Below are 21566 nucleotides of genomic sequence, written 5' to 3' on the forward strand. Positions count from 1 at the left end.
CATCAGCAGCCATTCGTCCTAATTACATTAACCTGCTGAGGCCGAGGCCCCTCTGACTACTTCGTGGGGAGAGGCTATGCTGACCAGGGCTGGAGGCCTGCTGAGATAAGTACTGGGCCCCTGAGTTATTTTAGTGACTTCAATAAACTCCCCACAAATCCACATTTTCTCGGTGATAACACTGTAAAGCCCCACTAACAGGTGTATTCTCTTCGGGGGGGGAGTTTTTTACCAAACGTGTGTGATCATGATGGTTCCCATCAGAAGACCAGGCCAGTAGGAGAAAAAATAAAAACAAGGAGAGGCTTCCCTAGGTGAGTTTCTCTATCACATATTTCACACGCATTCTCACTGTAGCCTCACTAATACTGGAAGCTGGAATTACTACCCCCCTGATTTTATCACCTCGAGGAAAGTGGGTCTCAGGACAGTTAAATAGCCTTGATTCATTCAGAGTCCCAGAGCTAGTCAGTCTTACAGCTGGGTTTAAATGCAAGCCAGGGGGCTCCCACCTTTCTCAGCATCATCACCCCCAGATGCCCGCCCGCCCAGAAGCTGGCTGGGGGTCCTTCTCCTCGACGGGGCTGGCAGACAAGGGGGGGTCCAGCTCAGCTGAGTTAAAGAAAATGCCTCCTGAACCCTCAACAGCAAAACACCTTGTACCCGGAGGATGCTACGGACGACAACCCCCACAGGCCATTCAGAGGAATCAAAGCTATGACGACGTTAGATAATATGATTCTTGATCCCTGCGGAGTGATTGAGGTCGGGAACTTCGGTTCTATAAAGTGGCCACCGACAGTAACTATTTGGCCTTTGGTTTGCTCTCTCGTGTTCTTGCCTGAATCTGACAACACTGGGAAGTTGGCGGGGGGTTGAGCGAGTAGGTGTCAGGACAAGGGCCTCTCGTTTCTCACTCTACAATGACGTGATTTCTTCTCACAGGACATATTTTACAGTGATCTAAGGTCCCAGAGAGCAGCTGTCTGGATCTTTGTAAGTGACACTGAGACAGTGACTGGAATGGACAAGCACTCCAGGAAGTGAAGTCATGGCCAAGCCTCACGACAGTGTCCCTACTTGGTGCCACGGGTGTTTATTTTGTTAGGGCTTTATTTTTATTACATAAGTGCCCCACGGCCACTATGGGAAACAGCAACAGAATTTCAGCCATGCTGATAGTTGGATGTGTACTACTTTGGATTTTTTAATTCTGTTTTTAAATGTATGAGATTTACCCAAAGTGGATCAAACCACAGTAGTATTTGGCAACCTATTTTTTGTTTATTTGTTTACCACTTAATAGCGCGTCACGAATAGCTTGCTAGCATTACTTGTGATAGCATACTATTCCATATTATTGAGGTAGCCAAAAATATTTACCTGATTTTCTATTATTGGGCAATTGCATGGCTTTGCTCTATCACAATCAAAACAAGATCATCATGAGCAAGGCTACAAAAAATGTTCGTATACTACTGTGTGCCACTGTGATCATATCAGTTGCTCACAGCTTCCTAACCGATTTTTGCCTTTTTATGAGACTTGTAACCTTTTACATAGTCCTGCATTCTTATGAACTCATGCATGTGTATCTTTGGTATATTGTTTTCCTGCTCTGCCCATAAGAAACTTCACATTTAGCGTATCTCTCGTATGTTATCCATAAGAGAACAACCGTGCCCCTTGGAACTGAACGCTGAGCTTGCATCCCTAGGTTACTGAAGCAAACCCTCGCTATTTGAAATACAATCACTGATATTTTTCTGAGCTGCAAGGCGCGCGTGTTTGGCAAACATCATCTCAGCATCGTGGGCTTTTCCTAAAATTAACAGCCCATTTGGTTCACCAGGGAAGAAGTCATACGTTACATTTTCTGAAACAAGTGCTATGTTGTGTACTTTGAACATCCTGAGGCTAAACGAACAGGAATGAAAGGTTTCTTAGAAAGAGGCGGAGGGTGATTCTGTGACAACTTATTTGCTATTAATGAATGCACAGGGCCTTGTAGAATAATCACGTTAACCAGTGCCCTGGCCTTCCTGCCGCATCCACATTTCCTTAATAGTCTGTCAGGCAAGGCTGGATCAAAGATAGCGCTAAAGAAATTAGAATCGGCTGCCGGAGCCCAGAGGTTTCCATGTCCTGAAACCTCCCCAAAGTCCAGGTAAAAGCGAAAGACGCCGTCGCTTTGATCGAGCAACTGGATACAAGGGGTTTGTGGCCCTGAACAAGTTTCTTGCTCTCGACCACCCGTCTGAGCAGAAGATCAGAATGTCCCCAAGGCTGGTTCCTTGTGGACCTTCGTTCGCGCCTTTCCCACAACTGCAGCCATCGGGGTCTGACTCGGGAACAAGGTACAGTAGGGAAGCTACGACGTCAAGGGGCTGCACTAATGCCAACAGCCTTTGGGAGCTTTTGTGCACAGGGATAAAGTTGTCATTATTTGTTCTTTACTTATTTATTCATCCAAAACACAGCACCTTTCGTGAGCTGTAGCTTCAGTGAGCGGGTAGTGCATGTCTTCAATATATTGAGTTTAAGGGCCAACAGGAGGTAGGCATTTCAGAGGATTCTCGGAGAGAATTTAGGCATCGGGAATATTCAACTCAGCACTGGAATAACTGAGTATACAGAGTGTACTCCCACTTTAAATCATGATCAAATTGCTCTAATTCGGTATGTTCTTTCTCTAAAATTATCATTTGAATGGAAATTATTTTGAATGCATTATGTTCAACATTTGTCCTAAAAAAAAAAAAAAGTCATTCAATCACATTATTTATTTTAGGATACATACTAAAGACTTAAATATTGATGTGTAGCATGATTGTAACCATGATGTGTCAGTGGGTGATCCACTGCTGACTTTTTCTGTTCTTGGCTGACTACAGTAGCTTTCTCTCAAAATGCCTACTCCTGGTCCTTTCATTTGTAATATTTTTAGGCCAGGCTGCCAGCATTGCACATGGGCTTGTTACAAATGCATTGATGTCACCAGTCAAGGGAATGATTCCACCTAATGAGCGAGGAAGGTGCGAACCAATTTTTAATACTGACAAGCAGTCATGAGCCAGCAAGAAGGAAACGCCCATAAAAGATAAATCTATACTCCATTAACGATTCTATTTTTAATGATCAACACTTAAAACTAAAATGCTTCTTCCTTAAATAGGCTCGGGTAAAATGAAGCGTTTGGTAATAACCCACAACGAGTAAAGATTTATTGCATTTCTTATTGGCTCTTTAGTCAATGACTCCGTTTCTGGCTTGGGTATCCTCAGAAAATCAGAAGCCAATGTGTTGCTCTCTCTATTTGAATCTTGCTTGACTAGAAAGATGATTACTTGAGAGAAGTGAGAACAGGATCACACATTATTTGTTTCTGCCATGGAAATGGCAGCTAAGAATTTTCTCTTATGCTCAGAGGAAAATAGAGAGTTGTGAAACTGGTGGTATCCAAACACCATTTCTCAGCCTTTGTAAACACGTGGGACTACCCGGGAATAAAGTGTTTGTTCTGAGTAATCCCACTCTCACTTTCCAGAGACTATTATCTCGTGCAAATTCTACAGGACTTGTCTTCCCTGGATTTATAATGCTCACAGCACTGTTGTCCGAAACAAACTGAAAAACCTGTTTGAAAAGGAGACAAAATATTTTGATGTAAAAAGCATAAGCTTTTAATCTTTTATCTGGACGTGGTCATTCTTTTAAAGAACCGATTGGGGAGATCATTGGACTAGTGATACGATGGTTGTCATTCCATTAGGATCCTTTCCTCCCCCCCTTCAAAATGCTTATTAGAAGCAGTTAATCGAGATTCATTTGAGGCTAAGAAAGTTGGTAAGTTAAACGTCAGGGAGAAATGGCAGGAGAGGTTTGGAACATAGGCAAGAAGCATGATCTAAAATTCAGACTTAGGTTCACGTCTTGTTCTGTCCCTCAGTTCAGATCTCGCATCTAGTCTTGGTTTCAGTTTTCTACTGTAAATACAACTTAGCTTTAAGGAATTTCTTGTGTTGATAAAGGTAGGACCCTTTGCATCTAGTGTTTGTACAAGATAAATGCCCAGGAATGGGGAAGTAAGCCTTTAAAATGTATTCCGTTTTCATTGTAAAGTTGCACTTTTATTAGATCCCAGCTCCTTGACTTCCTCGCGGCATGAGCTTGGGCAACGTGAGGAAATTTCTGAGGCTCACCACTCTCACCTGTATGACCAGGATAATAACTCTTAGCTTAAAGGATTTTTGTAATAGTAAATTAAAAAAAATACACATCTAGCACAGAGCAGACAGATATAAAATAGTAGGACCGGTCAATAGAATGCAAGTACAAAAACGGGGCATCTGTAATACTTTCAACCATAAAGAGAAACTTAAAAAACTGAGTACAAGCACATTTTGGAGATGAGAATTTTCACGGTGATGAAGGTGTTTTGTGCGTTGCTCGTATTAGCCGTCGGAGATGTGTTCTGCGTTTACCGCATTTTTTACCCGTGACTGTGACTTGCCTACTCAGGGCCTTGCCCATAATTAGGACAAAGTAACTGGGCTAAGTGACTGTGGATGGTACACAAGTTAAAAAACTGTTTTTTAAGAACAGTTTCTCGACCGCCAGATTGGACCCTTTCACAGCAACTGTTAAACTAAACAGATTAGGAAACAGCTTTAAGGCCTGCACATGACAGTGAGAAGTGACTCGGGCCTTCCGCTCTGTGTAATGGATTTTTTCGTATGAACTATGCCCTCCCGTGCGCACCAGCACCTTCGCTTGCCATTAAATTATTTAACTAATCAGGACTTTTCAAATTGGAACTTTATATTTAAATGAAAGTTTCTGAGTAATTAGCTTATATCTCCTATGCTGGAAACATCTGCAGCTCTCGGAGACCACATGCTGACTCAAACAGAGTAATGGTTTCCTATTAATATTCTTTCCCATGAAAGAGATTCCAGCGGCTTTTAAAGCACTTGAAACTGTAAAGATAATGGGCTCATTTGCAGGGAATTTGTTAGATTATGGTATCATTGGTTCAATGGCAGAGTAAAGCATCATTATTTACATGTGAGCAGTTCTGAAGACATTTCAGGTCCCTTTGCCCATGTTCATGGGGGTACGCGTCACCGAGCACCACGCCAGCCCTGGCTGGGGGTGCAGCTGGCCCTCCAGTGACAGGGGTAAACTCCTGCCGCTCATGAGCAGCTGCCATAAAGGCTACCAGGTCCACCTTTTCCCATCACAGTGAATAAGCGACGAGATGCCGTTGCAAAGTCCTTTAGTTCCTTCAATAAGAACTTTGAGGGACATTCTATAAAATCAACACACTGAGGGGGATGCAGCAAAGTACCGCTGGCCTAGTTGGTACCATCTGAAGACCAGAAAAGAAGACATTAGATCACCCACGGAAAACTATAGGGTAGGTCCTGGCTGAGGGTCAGACACACTTGTTCTGACTATATGTAATATATATATAATACAGGGTGTTGTCCCCGCAAAATGTATACACACTTCAACAGCTGATAGCTCAACTGACGATTCTTTCTTTTCAGAAAATACCATTGGACTTCATAATGGTATGCAAGGTGTATAGACATTTTGGGGGACACCCTGTATATATACTTATGTAATATACGTGCATATAATTTCTGTACATACATGTGTGAACGTTCGGATTGTTTACGGTTATAATTCGCACACACGCACACCTGCAGTCAGTTCTCCTATTGGCACCGGTTATGTTCTATCAACTCTTGATCCTGGGGAAACAGACAATCAGGTGTCTGCGAGCCTCTGGCCATATTTTCATTGAATTGGCCAATACATAACCTTGTTTTATGCGTATTTCTGTTTAGAGAAACATTATTTAATATATATGGCTTCCAAATAATTAAATATATGCAGTGTATCTTTATAATAAAATGTAACTATGAAAGGTTTAATGTTTTCTTAACCCTGGATAATATGACCATAAACTTCTTTGGTTTTCAGCCTTAGGACAATGTTGTTTACTGTATATATTTTAAATTGTTCATCATCTCATGAATCCACAAATGTAGCCAGCTTTCCATCTTTTCCACAGCTTTATCATGCCCCACGGCTGTTCATTTAACATTTTCCAGAGCAGGCTCACATACAGACGGGCGAAAGTCCTTTCTTTCTCTGGGTGACAATGGAACTCAGAGCCAATGACACTCCAACTTATTCCTGAACAAAGCTCACCAAACAGGCGTCTTTTCTTGCACTTAGGGGCACTAGGCCGCACCTCAGCATCACAGCTGGATGGTTATTTTAACCAGAAAAACCACCAACAGAGGGCACACACACAAAAATGCACGACACTAAATACACCCTCAGAAGAGATCTGAAACGGACGCTCATGAGTTTGACAGGTAAGAACGTAAATGAGAGGAAGAGCCGAAAGCAAACTTCTACACGGCAACATTCATTCAACCCGCAGCGGATGCAGGGAGCGCCCAGCATGCGTGCCCGGCGCTGTGCTGGGCTCTGGAACCACAATCAGAACGAGCAAAGCAGACGCAGCCCCCGCCCTCAGCGCTGGAGGGACAGGGCCAGACGCATGTCCTCAGATAAACTCCGACGAGGCCGGGGGCTCGATGCTGTCACCGAGGCTCCCATCTGGCACTTGGTAGCTTCCTGCCTATTTCAGTCTCAGGCTCGTTTTTCCTGCAAAGCACAGCGAAGCCTTTTCTCCCTTGCTCGAGGAGGGAAATACTTTCCAAGTGTCAACACACCCCATTTCTAATGATTGAAGTTTGTTTGTTTTTTACTTTTTTATTGAATTTATTGGGCTGCCATTGGTTAATGACATTATGCAGGTTTCAGGTGTACAAGTCTATATATTGTATTGTGTGTTCACCACCCCAGGTCCAGGGATTTATCTTTTCTCTGTTTTTTTTTTTTTTAACATGCCTGTGTTCTATATCCTATTGATGGCATAGTGCCAGTTATTATTTTTAAATATGTTTTTACTGATTTCCGAGAGAGGAAGGGAGAGGGAGAGAGAGAGAGAAACATTGATGAAGGTCATTGATCGGCTGCCTCCTGCACGCCCTGTACTGGGGATCGAGCCCGCAACCCAGACGTGTGCCCCGACCTGGAATCGAACTGGTGACCTCCTGGTTCATGGGTAGGCGCTCAACCACTGAGCCATGTCGGCTGGGCAGAGCCAATTATTTGATCTCTCAGGTCCTTTTGAAGGATTTGAACCCTTAAAAAGACAGTTCGACACATTGCAATCTGTACTATGGTAAAAGGAATCGAGGGCCCTAAGCAAAAATACACGTGTCACTTAGCAAAGACCTTGGTGAGGAAGGTTAGGTGGCATCTAAAATGAGACCCAAAGGAAGCAGGGTGAGGTCCCCGAAGGAAGACGAAAGAATAACTTAGCGACTTGAAGCGTTATTCCTGTTTCTTAAGGTGTCGCTGACTGTTTCTGTTGAAAAGTGGGAACCTGTGGCTGTCAAGGCTCGACGGCTGGTACAATAACAAAGTCTGGTGGAGGGAAGAAAGGGGAATTGCGGGGGGCTGGGGTATTCGTACCATCCAGGGCAGATCGGGGTTCACTCTGAAATGCACAAACGTGGGGAGCAGGGTTAGTGGGGAGTTTCCCATTTCCCAGCGCAGATCCCAGGGGCCACAGAGTGTGCGGCTCTGCCTGCTGATGGCTGTCACCCTCTGTCACTCGCGGGCTGTTAGACGCCCTGCTGAGAAATGTTTAATCCCAGAGGTGCGAGCGAGCATCCACGATGCTCCAGGCGCCGGGCGGCAGTTATGAGCCCAAACTGGCTAATGCGTCTTAAGTGGAGCCTGAAGTTTACTTGGGCTTTAAGAAGGGACCGTGCAGTGACAGACTCGCTCCTCTCCTAACGCAGCTCGGGATTCTTACAGGGCTCCGGGTGCCGTCACTGGAACTCGTGGCAGGAGGGGGAGGACAGGCGTGGGGAGGTTGGCAGGGGGACCCCCTCTCTCGGGTACAGTAGGGTGATGGGAGGAGACGCTGGGCCGTGACTTCCTTTCCGACGCTTCCCTCTGTGTCACCACCCGTCCCTCCCAGGGGAGCCCAGCTGGCAGGTTGCAGTGACCTCTGCTTGAAGGTCACGCCTTGGAACAGAAGATGCAAGCACAGGGCCGTGAGCCGTGTGAAACGTTTTACAGAGGTTTTTGTAGGCGGGTATGTGGGTGGAGCTTCCATCTGGGCTCAGTATTTGTACGGATTATGTAAAGTTTCGTTTTCCTTCGGTTTTTCCACATCTTGCCTTGAAAACAGGTTTTAACCTGGAAGCAAGTTCGAGTCTCTGTGGGAGATTCTCTCGCGCTCCGGTTGACTGAGCGTGTTCTTTGCAAGCGCTTTTCTTCTCATTTTCTTTATCATTCTGCTACAAGATTTTTACTACTCAGTGACTCCAGAGGGTGACACTAGTAATATGTGCTCAGGGGAGAGAGGGTTCAATACCTGGCACCAGCTTCCCTTACCTTTGCTCTCCCTGCGCAGGGCTGAGTTAAACTGGGGTTGCCTGGGTTGAACCAGTTTAAACAGAACTGGGGAGGAGAGAGCACAGGTCCCAGGGGGGACTCGAATACGAGAGTCCTTCTGGGGGGACATGTAACCTGTTTTACCATGGAAACGGGGAGACTGATTTCCTGCAAGCCCTGATCACCGGAGAGTGACAGGAGCGCACGTGTAATTACTGAGGGGCCATCAGCATGATCCACAATGACAGAAGACTGATGGGTGGTTACACCCCAGATCCTTTCCTCATTACATCATTACATATACATTTAAACACACACATATACACGTGTCTGTGTGGATTTGCATTATGAGTGTGTGTGTGTATAAACCTAGGTTCCCTTTCCAAAAATGACATTATTTTAGACTTTTAAAATGCAGAGCGTGTTCTCGAAGGTCATCAGAATTCATTTCTGCCTCCTTGTAAGAGGTTCCCGACTCAGGACAGGAGAAAGTTGGGCTTGAATAATAATGAAAAGAATTAGACAGGCAAAGAGAAGCTGGGAAATGCCTGAGGAGGGACTGCCAAGTCCTGGCAGTGAGGTTTTCTTGTGCACCTAGTAGAAGATGGAAGCCAGGTAGCACCCCTGGGAGCACTTGAGCATGAACTGGTGAAGCTAATTTTTGTAAGATGAAAAATCGATCGTAGGCTTAGTTATTAATTTATATTTTACGAGGCTTCATTTAAATGGTTTCTAGCTACCAGAGGTTGGGAGTGGATGTTTGGACATGGATAGGAGCCCGGCTGAGAGTCAATAACCAAAGGGCAGGACTAAACAAACACTTCTCAGCACCCTGTGCGGGTCTGGCGTTCGCAACACTCTGTCGTAATATTTCACGAATGACCCAGAGCTCCCCTCACGAAGAAGAAACGACGCGATGAGGAGGGAAGAGGCAAGAAGGAATGGAAAGACCTGTGTTCCAGTTCCGGCCTGGGACCAGCTGTATGAATTTGGCCAAGTCACTAAAATCGTTTGAACTAATTAGTTTTTTAATAAAAGAAAGTTGAGGGCTGCCTTACCCATGTCATAGTAACATTGTAAAAATTAATTAACAGCCCGGCCAGCATGGCTCAGCGGTTGAACATCGACCTATGAACCAGGAGGTCAGGGTTTGATTCCCGGTCAGGGCACAGGCCCGGGTTTTGGGCTCGATCCCCAGCAGGGGGCGTGCAGGAGGCAGTGGAACAATGACTCAGCATCAATGTTTCTCTCTCCCTTCTGCTCTCTAAAATCAATAAAAATATATAAAAAACCAATTAATAGTGGTGTAAACTTTTCCCTAAATACTCACTAAACCATAGAGGGCCCCAGGCATTCCTTAGGCTGTGGCTGCTAACTCTGATCTCTGCCTCTGTCTCTAATGACCCTTTTCCCTCTGGGTCTGTGCCCCAGTTTCCTCCTTCCTATAAAGACACCAGTCTAACTGGATTAGGACCCACCCCTCTCCAAAACGGCCTCATCTCAATGTAACTAATTATGTCCCAAATAAGCTCACAGCCTGAGGTCCTGGTGGTTAAGAGCTTTAACATATTTTTGGGGGGGTGAGGGGTGGGGCATAGTTGAACACATAACGGTGACTTTAGAGAAAACAGGGGTACACTCACAGTGAGCACATTTGGAAAGCTGTAGTTCTCACAAGTGCACACCCAGCTTAGAACCAGTTGGTGGTGAGAACAGAGTGAGGGAACCTTGGCACGTGGAGGGACTTGACTTTTCCTCCTGCCTCACTCGAGTCAGAGCACCAAGCACGGAATTAGGAAGATGCCTCAATTTAAATTCCCCCAAACGAAGCCAGAGAAGGCCTTAGGAAGGGGTCTTATACTGGGAGCTGTGTCCAGCAACGTGCCACCCACAGGGAGGTTTCCCAAAGGAGAACCACCGTCAAATAAATGGTGAGAGCAGGAATTTCGTGCGTCCACTGGGCCTGCCTGCTGAGACCAGGGGTCCAGCAGGCGTTGCCTTGTTGGAGGTGAGTATAGTTAACGAAAGACTTGCGGGGACGCCGTGACCGATGTCCCAGGAGCAGAAGGAACAGGAGGGACCAGTGCCCGTCAGACACAGAGGAAGCATTTTGATAAGGATTGGTGTCTACTACGAGTTCCCAGAGAGAATGTCTGCAGGTGTTCGGCATCTTAAAGAGAGTCCAGGGCATTAGCAATTGAAAAAAGCAAACTACTGTTTCTAGAAGAGCACACTGACCAGCAGGGTCAGGATGAATTCTCTCTCTTGTTAAGATGGGAAGGCCTCCTTTAAAGGTACCGAAGAATGTTAAGAGGGAAGCAAGGAAATTGCATTTTAACAAGATGCCCTGTGATTTCTACATTAAATTCAAGTAACCAGAGCAAGCTGTTACCCAGCGTTCGGCACCTGTATATGTAGTGAAGAGCTCTCTACTTCACACTGATGGCCATTTCCTTTTTAAAAATATGTTTTTACTGATTTTAGAGAGAGGAAGGGAGAGGGGGAGAGAGAAACATTGATGAGAGAGAAACATCAATCCTTTGCCTCCTGCACGACCCTGCTGGGGATGGAGCCCGCAATCCAGGCGGGCGCCCGACTGGGAATCGAACTGGCGACGTCTCGGTGCACAGGGTGGGGCTCGCCCAGCTGGCCGGGGCGGTGATGGCCATTTCTAAGCTGGGTCACCTCACTCGTGATTCCTCCTTCTCTGTGAGTGTTGTATGCAATAGAGCATCACATTATGAGTCATCTCATTTTAATAGTGACGGACACCTCAATATATAAAGAAACCTGTTATCTCTCCATATGAAACTTTTCCAGTTCCTTCAACTTTGTGGCAGATGGGATGCTCTCCAAATTCCTTTCTGTTGTGTGCAAGGCTGTAGACAATCTCATTTTAGTTTAAAATGCCCCTCTGTTATACACCCAGTACCGAACACCGGCTAGTATGTGAAGAAGAGACTCCTAGTCTTATAAATTTGATAATTCAAGGAAGCAAACCGACATGGCCTCTGCTGAATTACTTGTGTAAGAGCCACATGTCCTCTCAAATTCGCTTCTGTATCCATAGCAGATCTGAACTAATTTAGCTTGATGTCTGCATTACAGTAACTTTATTTTAAACGAGCTGCCTTTTTATTTGATAAACAAGGGAAACGGATCCAGTGAAGGATTTCCAAGGTACTGGTGGGGTCCTGTGTGCGTGTGTGTGTGTATTTTGTAGAACGTGGGAGTGTGTAGGTTTGTGTATGTGTGTGGGGTGTGTGCACGCTGGAAGATGCTGCAATTTTCAGGGTTTCCTTCTGGAGGAATTAACAAGCAAATCTTGATTTCCGCCCATCGTTTCACTTAACATGTAAGGCGAACAAAAGACAAAAGATGGCAAGGCGAATAAAAAGCGATGGAAATATGTTTATGCCTGGAAATGTTTTCTTTAGGGACAGAGGTCAAGTTAGAGAGCTCTGAGGGCACAGCAGGTAAAACTAGGTTTGCAATTGATAACTAAACCCCTTTTGTTTTTATGGCGTAAGAGACAGTTTCAAAAGTACACATGAATCTTCTCGACTACACAGCATAGAAGAGAGGAAATATTTCTCTAATACGTGAGCATCTTCGCATGTTCATTTTCCCTCCAGTTTCATCCTCGGGGGTGCTCCTGCCAAAGCCCAAACTATCGAACGGTCTAGTCTATGTGGGTGACATTATCAGAATTTTATGATGTCAGGAAAACTGAACTGAAATCATCGTTGTTTGTATAAACATTAAAATGCTTTCTTAGCTGTTTTTGCAATCCTAATTTATAATTCATGTATCAGAGACTAAGAAAATTTCAGATGATAATTATTACCCAAGTCACCATGCACTGACCAGTATTTTTTTTCCACTCAGTATTTTGAAAATATTAATTATGCCAGGACACAAGAGGCAGTCTGAAATAATTTAGGGGAAAGCAAACGCATTCATTAAATAAATGTTATTTTTCTGACAGTTGAAATTTTATAGAGGATTCAACATCTAATATTCAGCATCGCAATTGATCTGTCTGGTTTATATCTGTGTGACTTTAACATTCTATTTGACATTCCTACTCCTTTCCTGATCTGTGTATAATTTAAAATGAGCCTAAATAAGAAGGTAAGTGTCTGATAATGTGGTTTTCAAATACAGTCAAGGTGAAGTGAAGGGTTTGTTAAAAGTAAATTTTCAGGCCCCACCCCTTACAAGTAATTTTTAAAATTTTCTTATATATTAGTCTTCAGATTAATTATGTCTTTATTTTCTGTTTGCAGGGTCCAAGTTGAATTCTATATGAATGAAAACACATTTAAAGAGAGACTAAAGTTATTTTTTATTAAAAATCAGAGATCAAGTAAGTCATTTTATTCCCATCTATGTGTTTGTACATATATTTCCCTCAAACAATTCCAGTCTAACGCTTCTGCAAAATATTTAAACAGAGGAAAACAATTGATAATCTTGTCTGCCAGGCAGTAAAATGACAGAAGACTCTAGATTTTTACATCTGTTGGTGTTAAGGTTTCTTGAATACCCATCATATCAAGTATCACAGGTGGCACAACTGTGGCCCACAGGGTTTCAGAGGGTACATACCTGACGGTCTTAGTCCCCACAAAAATACTGAGACTACGCTGGTATTTCACCTCAAGTGAAAAGTCACTTTCAGCTGGTCCAACTCCAAAAACGTGTGTGTGTTTCTGTATTTCCCAGAATATTCTATTATGGTTTCTCTACAATTATGTAATTGCTAATTTAAAGTGTAATATATAATTATAGACATGATTATAATTTCTCTGTAATTAAAGTCTGCAAAGTATTCTGACAGTACAAGATTTATAGCTTACTCTGAGATGTGCAAGCAGCTAGATTTTCCAGCCGGCTGAAATTCAGCCCCACATTCGCGGGTGTGTAACACGCTTAGACTTGCAGGCAAACCTGAACCAATCTTGCTGGGCCTTGGTTTCTGCGGCTTCTGGCTGCTCAGACCTAGACTCACGCTCGCTCCGCTAATAACGTTGGCGGGGCAAGCATTCTGCCAGTCGCACCCTTGGTTTCAATATTCAGTAATTAACGGTAATAAACCCTTGAACTTCAGAGGGTTTAGACGATGTGGCATCGTGGTTTCTAAATACAACTCAAGTGCTGTACTTAACACTGATATTTCTGACAATTCCGTTTAGTCTCTTTGTGGACTAAGTTCAAGTGAAAATCAAATCTCTGTTGTCTGTTTAAAGGTCTAAGAATACGCCTGTTCAATTTTTCCCTCAAGTTATTAAGCTGCTTACTGTATATCATCCGAGTGCTCCTGGAGAACCCTTCACAAGGAAATGGATGGTAGGTATCTCCGCCTGACCCTCAGCAACAGCCTTTTGATTACTTTGAGTTGTATTATAATTTTAAAGGAAGTTGCATAGAGTTAATTTTTTCCCGAGGATGTTTTAGGTGTTTGTTGCAATTATATTGATCTGCCTTTCAGGCAGGAAGCGGAGATCACCTTTGTAAGTTCTTTAAACATCTCTGCCTGTGTTCTCTATCTGTTCCTCTAACGCCGACACTGGACACCTACCCTAAAGTGTCTACTGCTAATCAAAACCCTGCAAGTCATTGTTTACCATGGGTCTGTCCCTCTGAACACCCAGTACCTTTCTGTTCTTCACTTGCATATATTACTCTCCTGGATACAAGCTTTGTAAGTATTTCCAGTGACACTCTAGCTGTTACTCTTAAATAGAAACACTCCAAAGATTTTCATTAAAATTTATTTTATTTTAAATGTATCTTTATTGTTGAAAGTATCACAGATGTCCCCCTTTCCCCCCATTGACAGCCACCCCCCACCACTCTGGCCTGCAAAACACCATTGCCTGTGTCCCTGGGTTGTGTATATAAACATATAAGTTCTTTGGTTCATCTCCACCCTCCCGCCTCCCCTCTGAGATCCCTCCGTCTGCTCCCTGCTTCTATGTGTCTGAATCTGTTTTGTTCACCGGTTTATTCTGTTCATTAGATTCCACAGGTGAGTGAGATGCTGGGGTACTTGTCTTTCTCTTGTGGAGTTCTTTATCTTACTTGAGTTAAATGGCTTATCGATTCAGCTTATTTTTTATTCATGGCCGTGTTGCTTTTATTAATTGCATTGCTATGCATGGATGGGCTTTTTTGGCCTCTCCCTTCGTTGGAAGCAGCAGGGAAGGGGCCTAGGTGTGCAATCACATCAATCACTGGGATCTGATCGCCTCCTTGGGTCCCTGTCCAGCCTACTCAATTTAAAAGAATTTTCAAAGCAGAAAGCAAACTCAATGGCTAACTCCTGTACAATTCTTTTTCCCCCTGGGGAGTTGTGCCCTAAGGAAATTTTTAAAAAGATTAAAGTAAAATAGGAAGGGAGAGCTCACTATGCATTGAAATGAATCGGTTACTCTTCGGTTTGATTGGACAGTGAAAATGATTCTGTATTTATTAAAGGGCTTGGAGATACGTTGAAGATTAACAAGTGCAATTTTACTGTGTGATAATTGGTGTGATAATTCTTTAGGAAACAGTTTATCTAATGAAAGAGCATTATGGGTATTTCGCTGTGTCTTTATTGGATTCTTAGCCTGTATTTATAATACTATAAGTGGAGACACAGCCAGGACAAGGAACATCTTCTGCCCTCGGGGAATTTTCAACCTGTGAAGAGATTGTATGCTCGGGAGTTCTTGCTCTTTCTGGCATCGGACTGCTTGTTTTATGTGTCTTATTTCCTTCAATATACACTTAATCCTGTTTTCCCAATTTTCTCCCATTTGCTCTCCTCCTGGAGGCCCTCAGTACTCATCTTTTTTAAAATTTCATCAAAAGCATATATATATTTTTACATTCAATATTATTTTGTATTAGTTTCAGGTGTACAGCATCAGGGACCCACCAGACGCTGGGCTGGCTCAGGGCCTTCCCTCCTGCTGTTCCTTCTGGAATTTTCTCCCAGCAGATAGCACAGGCCCCTTCCTCAGCTCACTCACAATCTCTTCTCAGGGAGGCCTTACCCAAGCATCCTGTTCAACCAAGACTCTTGAACAGTTATTTTTCGTTTTTGCATTGCCTTCCCTCTTTGACCTACTGTACCCACTTTACTGGTTTGCCTTCCTCTGTGTGTTCCATGTGGGTTCCAGTGGCTTTTATACGAGGACAGAGGCTGTGGTCTGAATCCCGTTAGGCCCTCAGGAGTTACTTTTTAAGTCAGTGAGTGACTCTGTGAGTCAACAGAGGCCCTTTAAATCTGACCTTCGCTGGCCTCTCCTCGCCCACCTCTCCCCCAGCCATGTGACCCCCGTGAGGCCGCTGATCCAGACCCTGCCCTCCAAGGCTTCTGGGCCACGAAACATTCTGCTCTCACTTCTGGGACCTCTGCTTCCCACCTCTGCCCCTAACAAGCTTTAGGACCCCTGAACCTTCAAGATGACAACTTCTTGGGCAACACTTACTCTGAAATTCATACCTGAGGCGATGACCTAGAGCCCAGTTCTACAACATCCCCTGAATACTTCTGGCCCAGCACCTAACACAGGACCTTGATTTTACTACAGGCGACCCTTGGACAACACAGGGAGGTAGGGGAGCCAACCCTCCCCTCCCTTGCACACTCAAAAATTCGTGTATAACTTCTGACTGCCCCCAAACTTAGCTACTAATAGCCAACTGTTGACCGGAAGCCTCACCGATGATAGAAACAGTCAGTGAACACCTATTTTGTATGTTATATGTACTATATACATATAACATGTATATTGTATATTCTTACAATAAAGTAAGCTAGAGAAAAGAAAAGTTGTTAAGAAATATGAGGAAAGAGAAAACGCACTGACATTATTCATTGAAAAGAGTCCGCCTAGCCCTGGCGGGTGGCTCAGTTGGTTAGGGCGTTGTCCTCACAGGCCAAGGTTTGGGGTTCAAGCCCAGGTCAGGGCACAAACAGGAATCAACCAATGATGCATAAATAAGTGGAGTAACAAATCCATGTTTCTCTCTAAAAAGCTCAATAAATTTAAAAAAGAAAAAAAATCCACCTATAAGCGGGCCCATGTGGTTCAAGACCCTGCTGTTCAAGGTCAGCTGTGCCCATTCTCCGCTCTCCCTGTGCGCTCGCTGAGGGCGGGGACCCTGTGGCCTTTGTCTCTGTAGTGCTCATACTTAGCATGGACTTTGGTGGGTCTGCGAATGTCGCTGAATTAATGGAAATATGCTCAACAGTTTTACTGGTAGGGGTGCACCTTGGAGATGACTGAAGAACACTGCCTCTCAGTGCCTATTACATTTATTACACGCCTCTCCCTATGTGTCATTAAAAATGATTCTCATTACAAATCCTCCCAAAAACATACCAGAATTGTTTTTAAAACTTGGTGACTTGTGACTAGCATGTACATCAGAGAGACCTGAACACCACAAATTGAGTCACGATAGGTCCCTTCTAAGGGTAAAAGGGCACGGGTGGGGGATAGCGGAGTGAAATTATATTATTTGAAAACATTAAGAGGAACAAAGTTTCCTACAATTAACTTCTATGCCATGTTACTAAGAATATTCAGCCATAATTATAGAGGATATACATTTGAAAAATCAGATTACTGCCATTAACCACCAACCAAAATAACTCATGGCTCCATGTTGAATGCAATGTTCTGTTTGGTTCCCATTGTGGATGCAGCGCCGGTTAATGAAAAACAGAAGTGGCCTTTATGGGCACAGGCTCTATTTTACAATAATGAGGCTAATTCAGCAAGGAGATTTATTGAATTAGACATAATAAAGCGGAGCATATTTTGTGCTGCTTTGCTTTATTTTTAAGTCCCTTCAGGAGAAGAACTGATATGAAAATGTTGTGAGGAGGAACACAATGAAGGCTATGGAAGGAATTTTGTTGTTAATGGATGAGATTGTGCAAAGGACAGGCTCTGGTGATTCGGGGGCGTTACTGAAGGAAACCACACACCCAGCAGGCGGTTCATGAGTTCCAGTGAGGGGCGAGCCATCGGCAACGTTGTGGTGTTTTTGGCAGAGTATAAACACTTTTTGACCTCAAAGGTGAAAAGGTGAAATGGTTTATACGAGACATTTGTGGACAGTCACTCCCTGTCCTGTGTAATGGGCTTTGCTCTTCTCAGTCACAGGTCTTTGGTGGTATGTTAAATATTTTGCATAAACCCAAATGTGAACTATTAATGTGCTCTATAGTCTGAGTTACTGACTTTATTTGGATTATTAATGCTGTTGAATTTGTACTCCCGAAATATGAACAGCTTTAAAATGAACAAAATCTTAGAGTCTAGAGAAGACCCTTGGTGAATTTTCAATAGAGAATTTGACTAGAAAAGGGTTTGAGGTTTTTGTACCTTGCCATAATCACTCTTCAAATAAAGGCCCATTATCTTTTATTATTAACATGAGACTGAAGTGAAATTTAAAAGGGTATTTCCAGGAATAGAAATGAATACTATTAAAAAGAAAACGAAAAGAAAAATAAAGCTTTTCTAATTTTAATTTTGATATTTTGTCTCTTTTTTGTTAGCATTATTTAAATATTTCCAACTTCAATCACAATTTTAAAGTGAATGCATTTCCATATTTTTAAAAAAGTAACATCTTATTCTTTTCACAGGTCTCACATCTTTTGGGTGAACAGAAGTCTACCTTTATGGGGCCTACAGGTTAGTACAATTTTGCTTTGTCCTTAAATTTCTGAATTTCTCCCTAAATTCCAGAGAAATACAATTGGAGAGAAACTGTTGATATTAAAAGTGAGCTTGTTTTATTGCTTAATTAATCGTGATGCACACCTTAGACTAACACTTTGGTTCCTTTCTTCGTGTTTGCTGGAGCTTTGCTTTGTTCTGAGAACTTCCTTGCGATGAAGATTAGCTTCAGATGGCTGGTGAGGGTGGAGAAAACCCGTCAACCAGCGTTTTCAGGCCCCACCAGTCCCCTAACCAACCTCCCACCTTCCTGTTACACAGCCCTTGACCCAGTAGTCAGAAGCCCATCTCATTAAACCTGAACCTTGTGTTCTTTCCTCAAGGGACCGCTGTTTTTGGTGAATGCACTTGCAGACCCTGTGGGTGCTGCTGGCGGTATGTTATTTGGGGTGGGCAGTTGTGTGTGATTGTTTGTTAGGAACACACACTGCAGAGAACCTATTCTTTCCATATCGTGGAAACTCCTGCCAGTCTCACTATTCTAACCCCACATTTCCATTTGCGATAATAAATCAGAAAAGATTTATTAAGGAGTGTTAGAAATGCCAAAAGCTAAGCTGTAGTAGGGGGGACGACCTGCCACCTGCCACCTGTATATGAGTTAAAGTGCCTTAGAACACCCTGTATATCATGTATGTGTATATCACATAAATATGTAGTACTAGGATCATGAATCTATTAAATTTATTGTATTTTCTCATTAAGGTACACTTTATATTTTAGGTTTTGGTGGCCTTGATAAGTCTATTTGAAACCATACTGCTTGGGTATCTCAGTTATAAGGTAAGCTCTTCTCATTAGAAGTTTTCTGCTAATAGAGCTCATTACTAACCTTTACCCAGCTTTCCTTTCTTTATAATCCATACTCTGGGGATGAAGCAAGCTCTTCTTAAACCACTTTAATTATTTTGGGCCTCTCTAGTATGTGATTAAAAAACACTGTAGTAATATAGTAATGTTCTCCTTGGTGGCTTAAAAATACTTCACTCATTCCTATGGGCTAATTTATCCATGATCCGAGTCAAGCGAATGGAACGGTCTGGCTCTTTATTGTTTTCCACCTCTTTTCCTGATCTGTACAAAATCATCGAGGGAGCAAAAACATGTCTGTTAGGAATCATCTAATGAGCTCTCTTAATTTTTGGCAAAGCTTTGTTTGGCTAACACAATTTAACCAGTATTTATTGAGCCTCTGAAGAGGAGCTCCAAGCTCTGCACTGTTTGTTTGTTTGTTTGTTTTTCTGTGAGTTTACAATCTGGAAATGGGGGTAGGTAAGAAAAAATTATACAAATAATAATAGAAGGGAGAATAATAGTTTTTTTTTCAGTGAGGGGCAAATAAAGTCCTACGGGGGTTCATAGAGAGAGGTGGGACCGTGGGATGAAGAAGTACTTGGCCGACTATGCAGAGTCCTTCAGTTGCTGCGTTCACTGTGGAAGGGTGAAAAGACAGGACAATAGGGATTTATAGAATTAAAAAAGGCATAAAGGAAGGGATGCACACATAATATTGCAAGAGTAATAAATATTCAAGTGTGGCCAGAGTATGGGGTATTGGGGGAAATAGGGGGGCAAATCGTTTGGGACAAAATTGTGAGCACCGCGCGCAGCAACATGTGGTGGGAACCTGGTGGAGCCGTTGACCTTGGGGCCCTGCGGCTGTGATTAAGCTTTAGGGCGACTGGCTCAGAAGCTCTGTGCGGCACGGGTGAGACACAGACGTCACACTGAAGGCCACCTGCTCGCGTCAGACACGATGGCAGTGGGCCTCAGTGTTTGGCTGGGTGGGAGGGACAGACGGACGGCCTGGATGCAAGGTAAATTATGAAGGTAGAAACCAGAGAAATCAACCGACTGGTGCAGGACGCGGGTCCACTGAGTATGAGAGGGCGAAGCCTGGGCTCAAGTTGACGGGGCGCTGACACTGGTGGAGTGACAGGGATGTCAGCGAAGACGGATGGAGACAGGAGGGGGCAGGTCGTCAGGCTGGTTGTGCTGGTCACTGATTTTCAGTTCAGTTTCTGCATGTGCTGTATCGACAAGAGCACTCATGGCTGTGTTTCGGGGCAGACCCTTTATCTAGCAAATGCATACCTTTTTTGCTTTTTAAAACACAGGGTTTTGAAGATCACATTCCTTAGACTATTTTTTAATCCTAAATTTAGGGCAAGTCAAACCCCAAATGAAGCCCGCCTGGGTGTAAACGCCGTTACGGTGACCATAGGTTTTATTCTTTAGGGTCTCTATCTGTTTCCAAGAAAACAGGTGTCATTGCCTTCGAACTGGCTTGTTCTGTCTCAGCAGCTCTTTCCCCCGCTGTCTTCTGATCCGAGATGTTTTAGACGTGAGTAAATCCAGGCCCCCGGTGAGCGAGCTCTCTGAGTGGGTGACCTGGGCCCTTCTCACTGAGCTTGAGGTGATGACAGAGGCAACTTGGCACCGATGTCTCCGTGCAGAGCAGTTTCTTCTCGCTGCTTCCATTTCTTCTACCCTGTCCCTCCCCCCTTTTATATAGTCTGGAGACAGGTGACGAGCTAATGACACCAGAACCCATCACTTAATATTGTAGCACAAAGACCAACAGCCAGTCTAGAGCCTTGTTTGGTGATGTGCAGGAATTTTCCATCCCTGTAATGTTTTAAGCCTTTGGGGCTGGAGGGAAAATGAAGAAAGCTTCCCAAGTTTATAGCCAGTGTTTAAAAATAATTGGAAATTACAGGGAGCACAGATCTCTGCAGAGAAGATAAGCTGCTTAGGGGTCCGAGGTCTTTTTCGTGGGACACCATTCGAGAAAGTTTCAGTGACAAGCTGCCAACATCAGGGAGGACTTCCTGTGTGTCATCGGTGCAGCTGTGGGGTGGGGAGCGCGCTTGGTGTAATGTGCTGATGTCACCGTCTTGGAATCGTTCACAATTTGTTCACGAGAAGCCCTGCATTTGCTTTTTGCACCCAGCCCTGTGAGTCGCGTAGACAGTCCTGACTAATTTCGTTGTACTATGAGGGTTGGGAGGTCAGAATCTAAATGAATGAAAAAAAATCCCTTCCTTTATGTTTTCTTAGAGTAAAAAAAAGTTTGTACCGATGAACATTGTTAAAAAGTGTGTTTAGGAATATTTCATATGTTTTATAGTTTGTGGATATATTTATTGTAGTAAACACTATGATTGAGTCACCCTTTCATTGATTCTGTAGGTTTTGTTAGTCTATTTTTAAATTTTATTTTTATATATATAATCTCTAAAAGTCATTGCTATACCTTTATATAATGATGCAGTATTCCGCTGTTGTAATCATCCTTAACGCTAGAAAAATTCTGAG

The 21566-nt window shown here is 43.5% G+C and overlaps 1 protein-coding gene across 2 annotated transcripts in view; it reads left to right on the forward strand.

Annotated features, from left to right (window-relative positions):
• Window positions 1-21566, forward strand: part of KCNT2 (potassium sodium-activated channel subfamily T member 2) — a 103930-nt gene that overhangs the window by 19872 nt on the left and 62492 nt on the right. For both annotated transcript variants that reach the window (XM_081123744.1, XM_081123745.1), the window contains exons 2-5: window positions 12786-12865; window positions 13749-13848; window positions 18155-18203; window positions 18972-19031. In XM_081123744.1, the coding sequence (XP_080979870.1) occupies window positions 12786-12865; window positions 13749-13848; window positions 18155-18203; window positions 18972-19031 (289 nt within the window). The remainder of the gene's footprint in view (window positions 1-12785; window positions 12866-13748; window positions 13849-18154; window positions 18204-18971; window positions 19032-21566) is intronic.

The sequence above is a fragment of the Miniopterus schreibersii genome (assembly GCF_964146895.1).
Source record: "Miniopterus schreibersii genome assembly, chromosome: 21".
In the NCBI taxonomy this organism is placed as follows: Eukaryota; Metazoa; Chordata; class Mammalia; order Chiroptera; family Miniopteridae; genus Miniopterus; species Miniopterus schreibersii.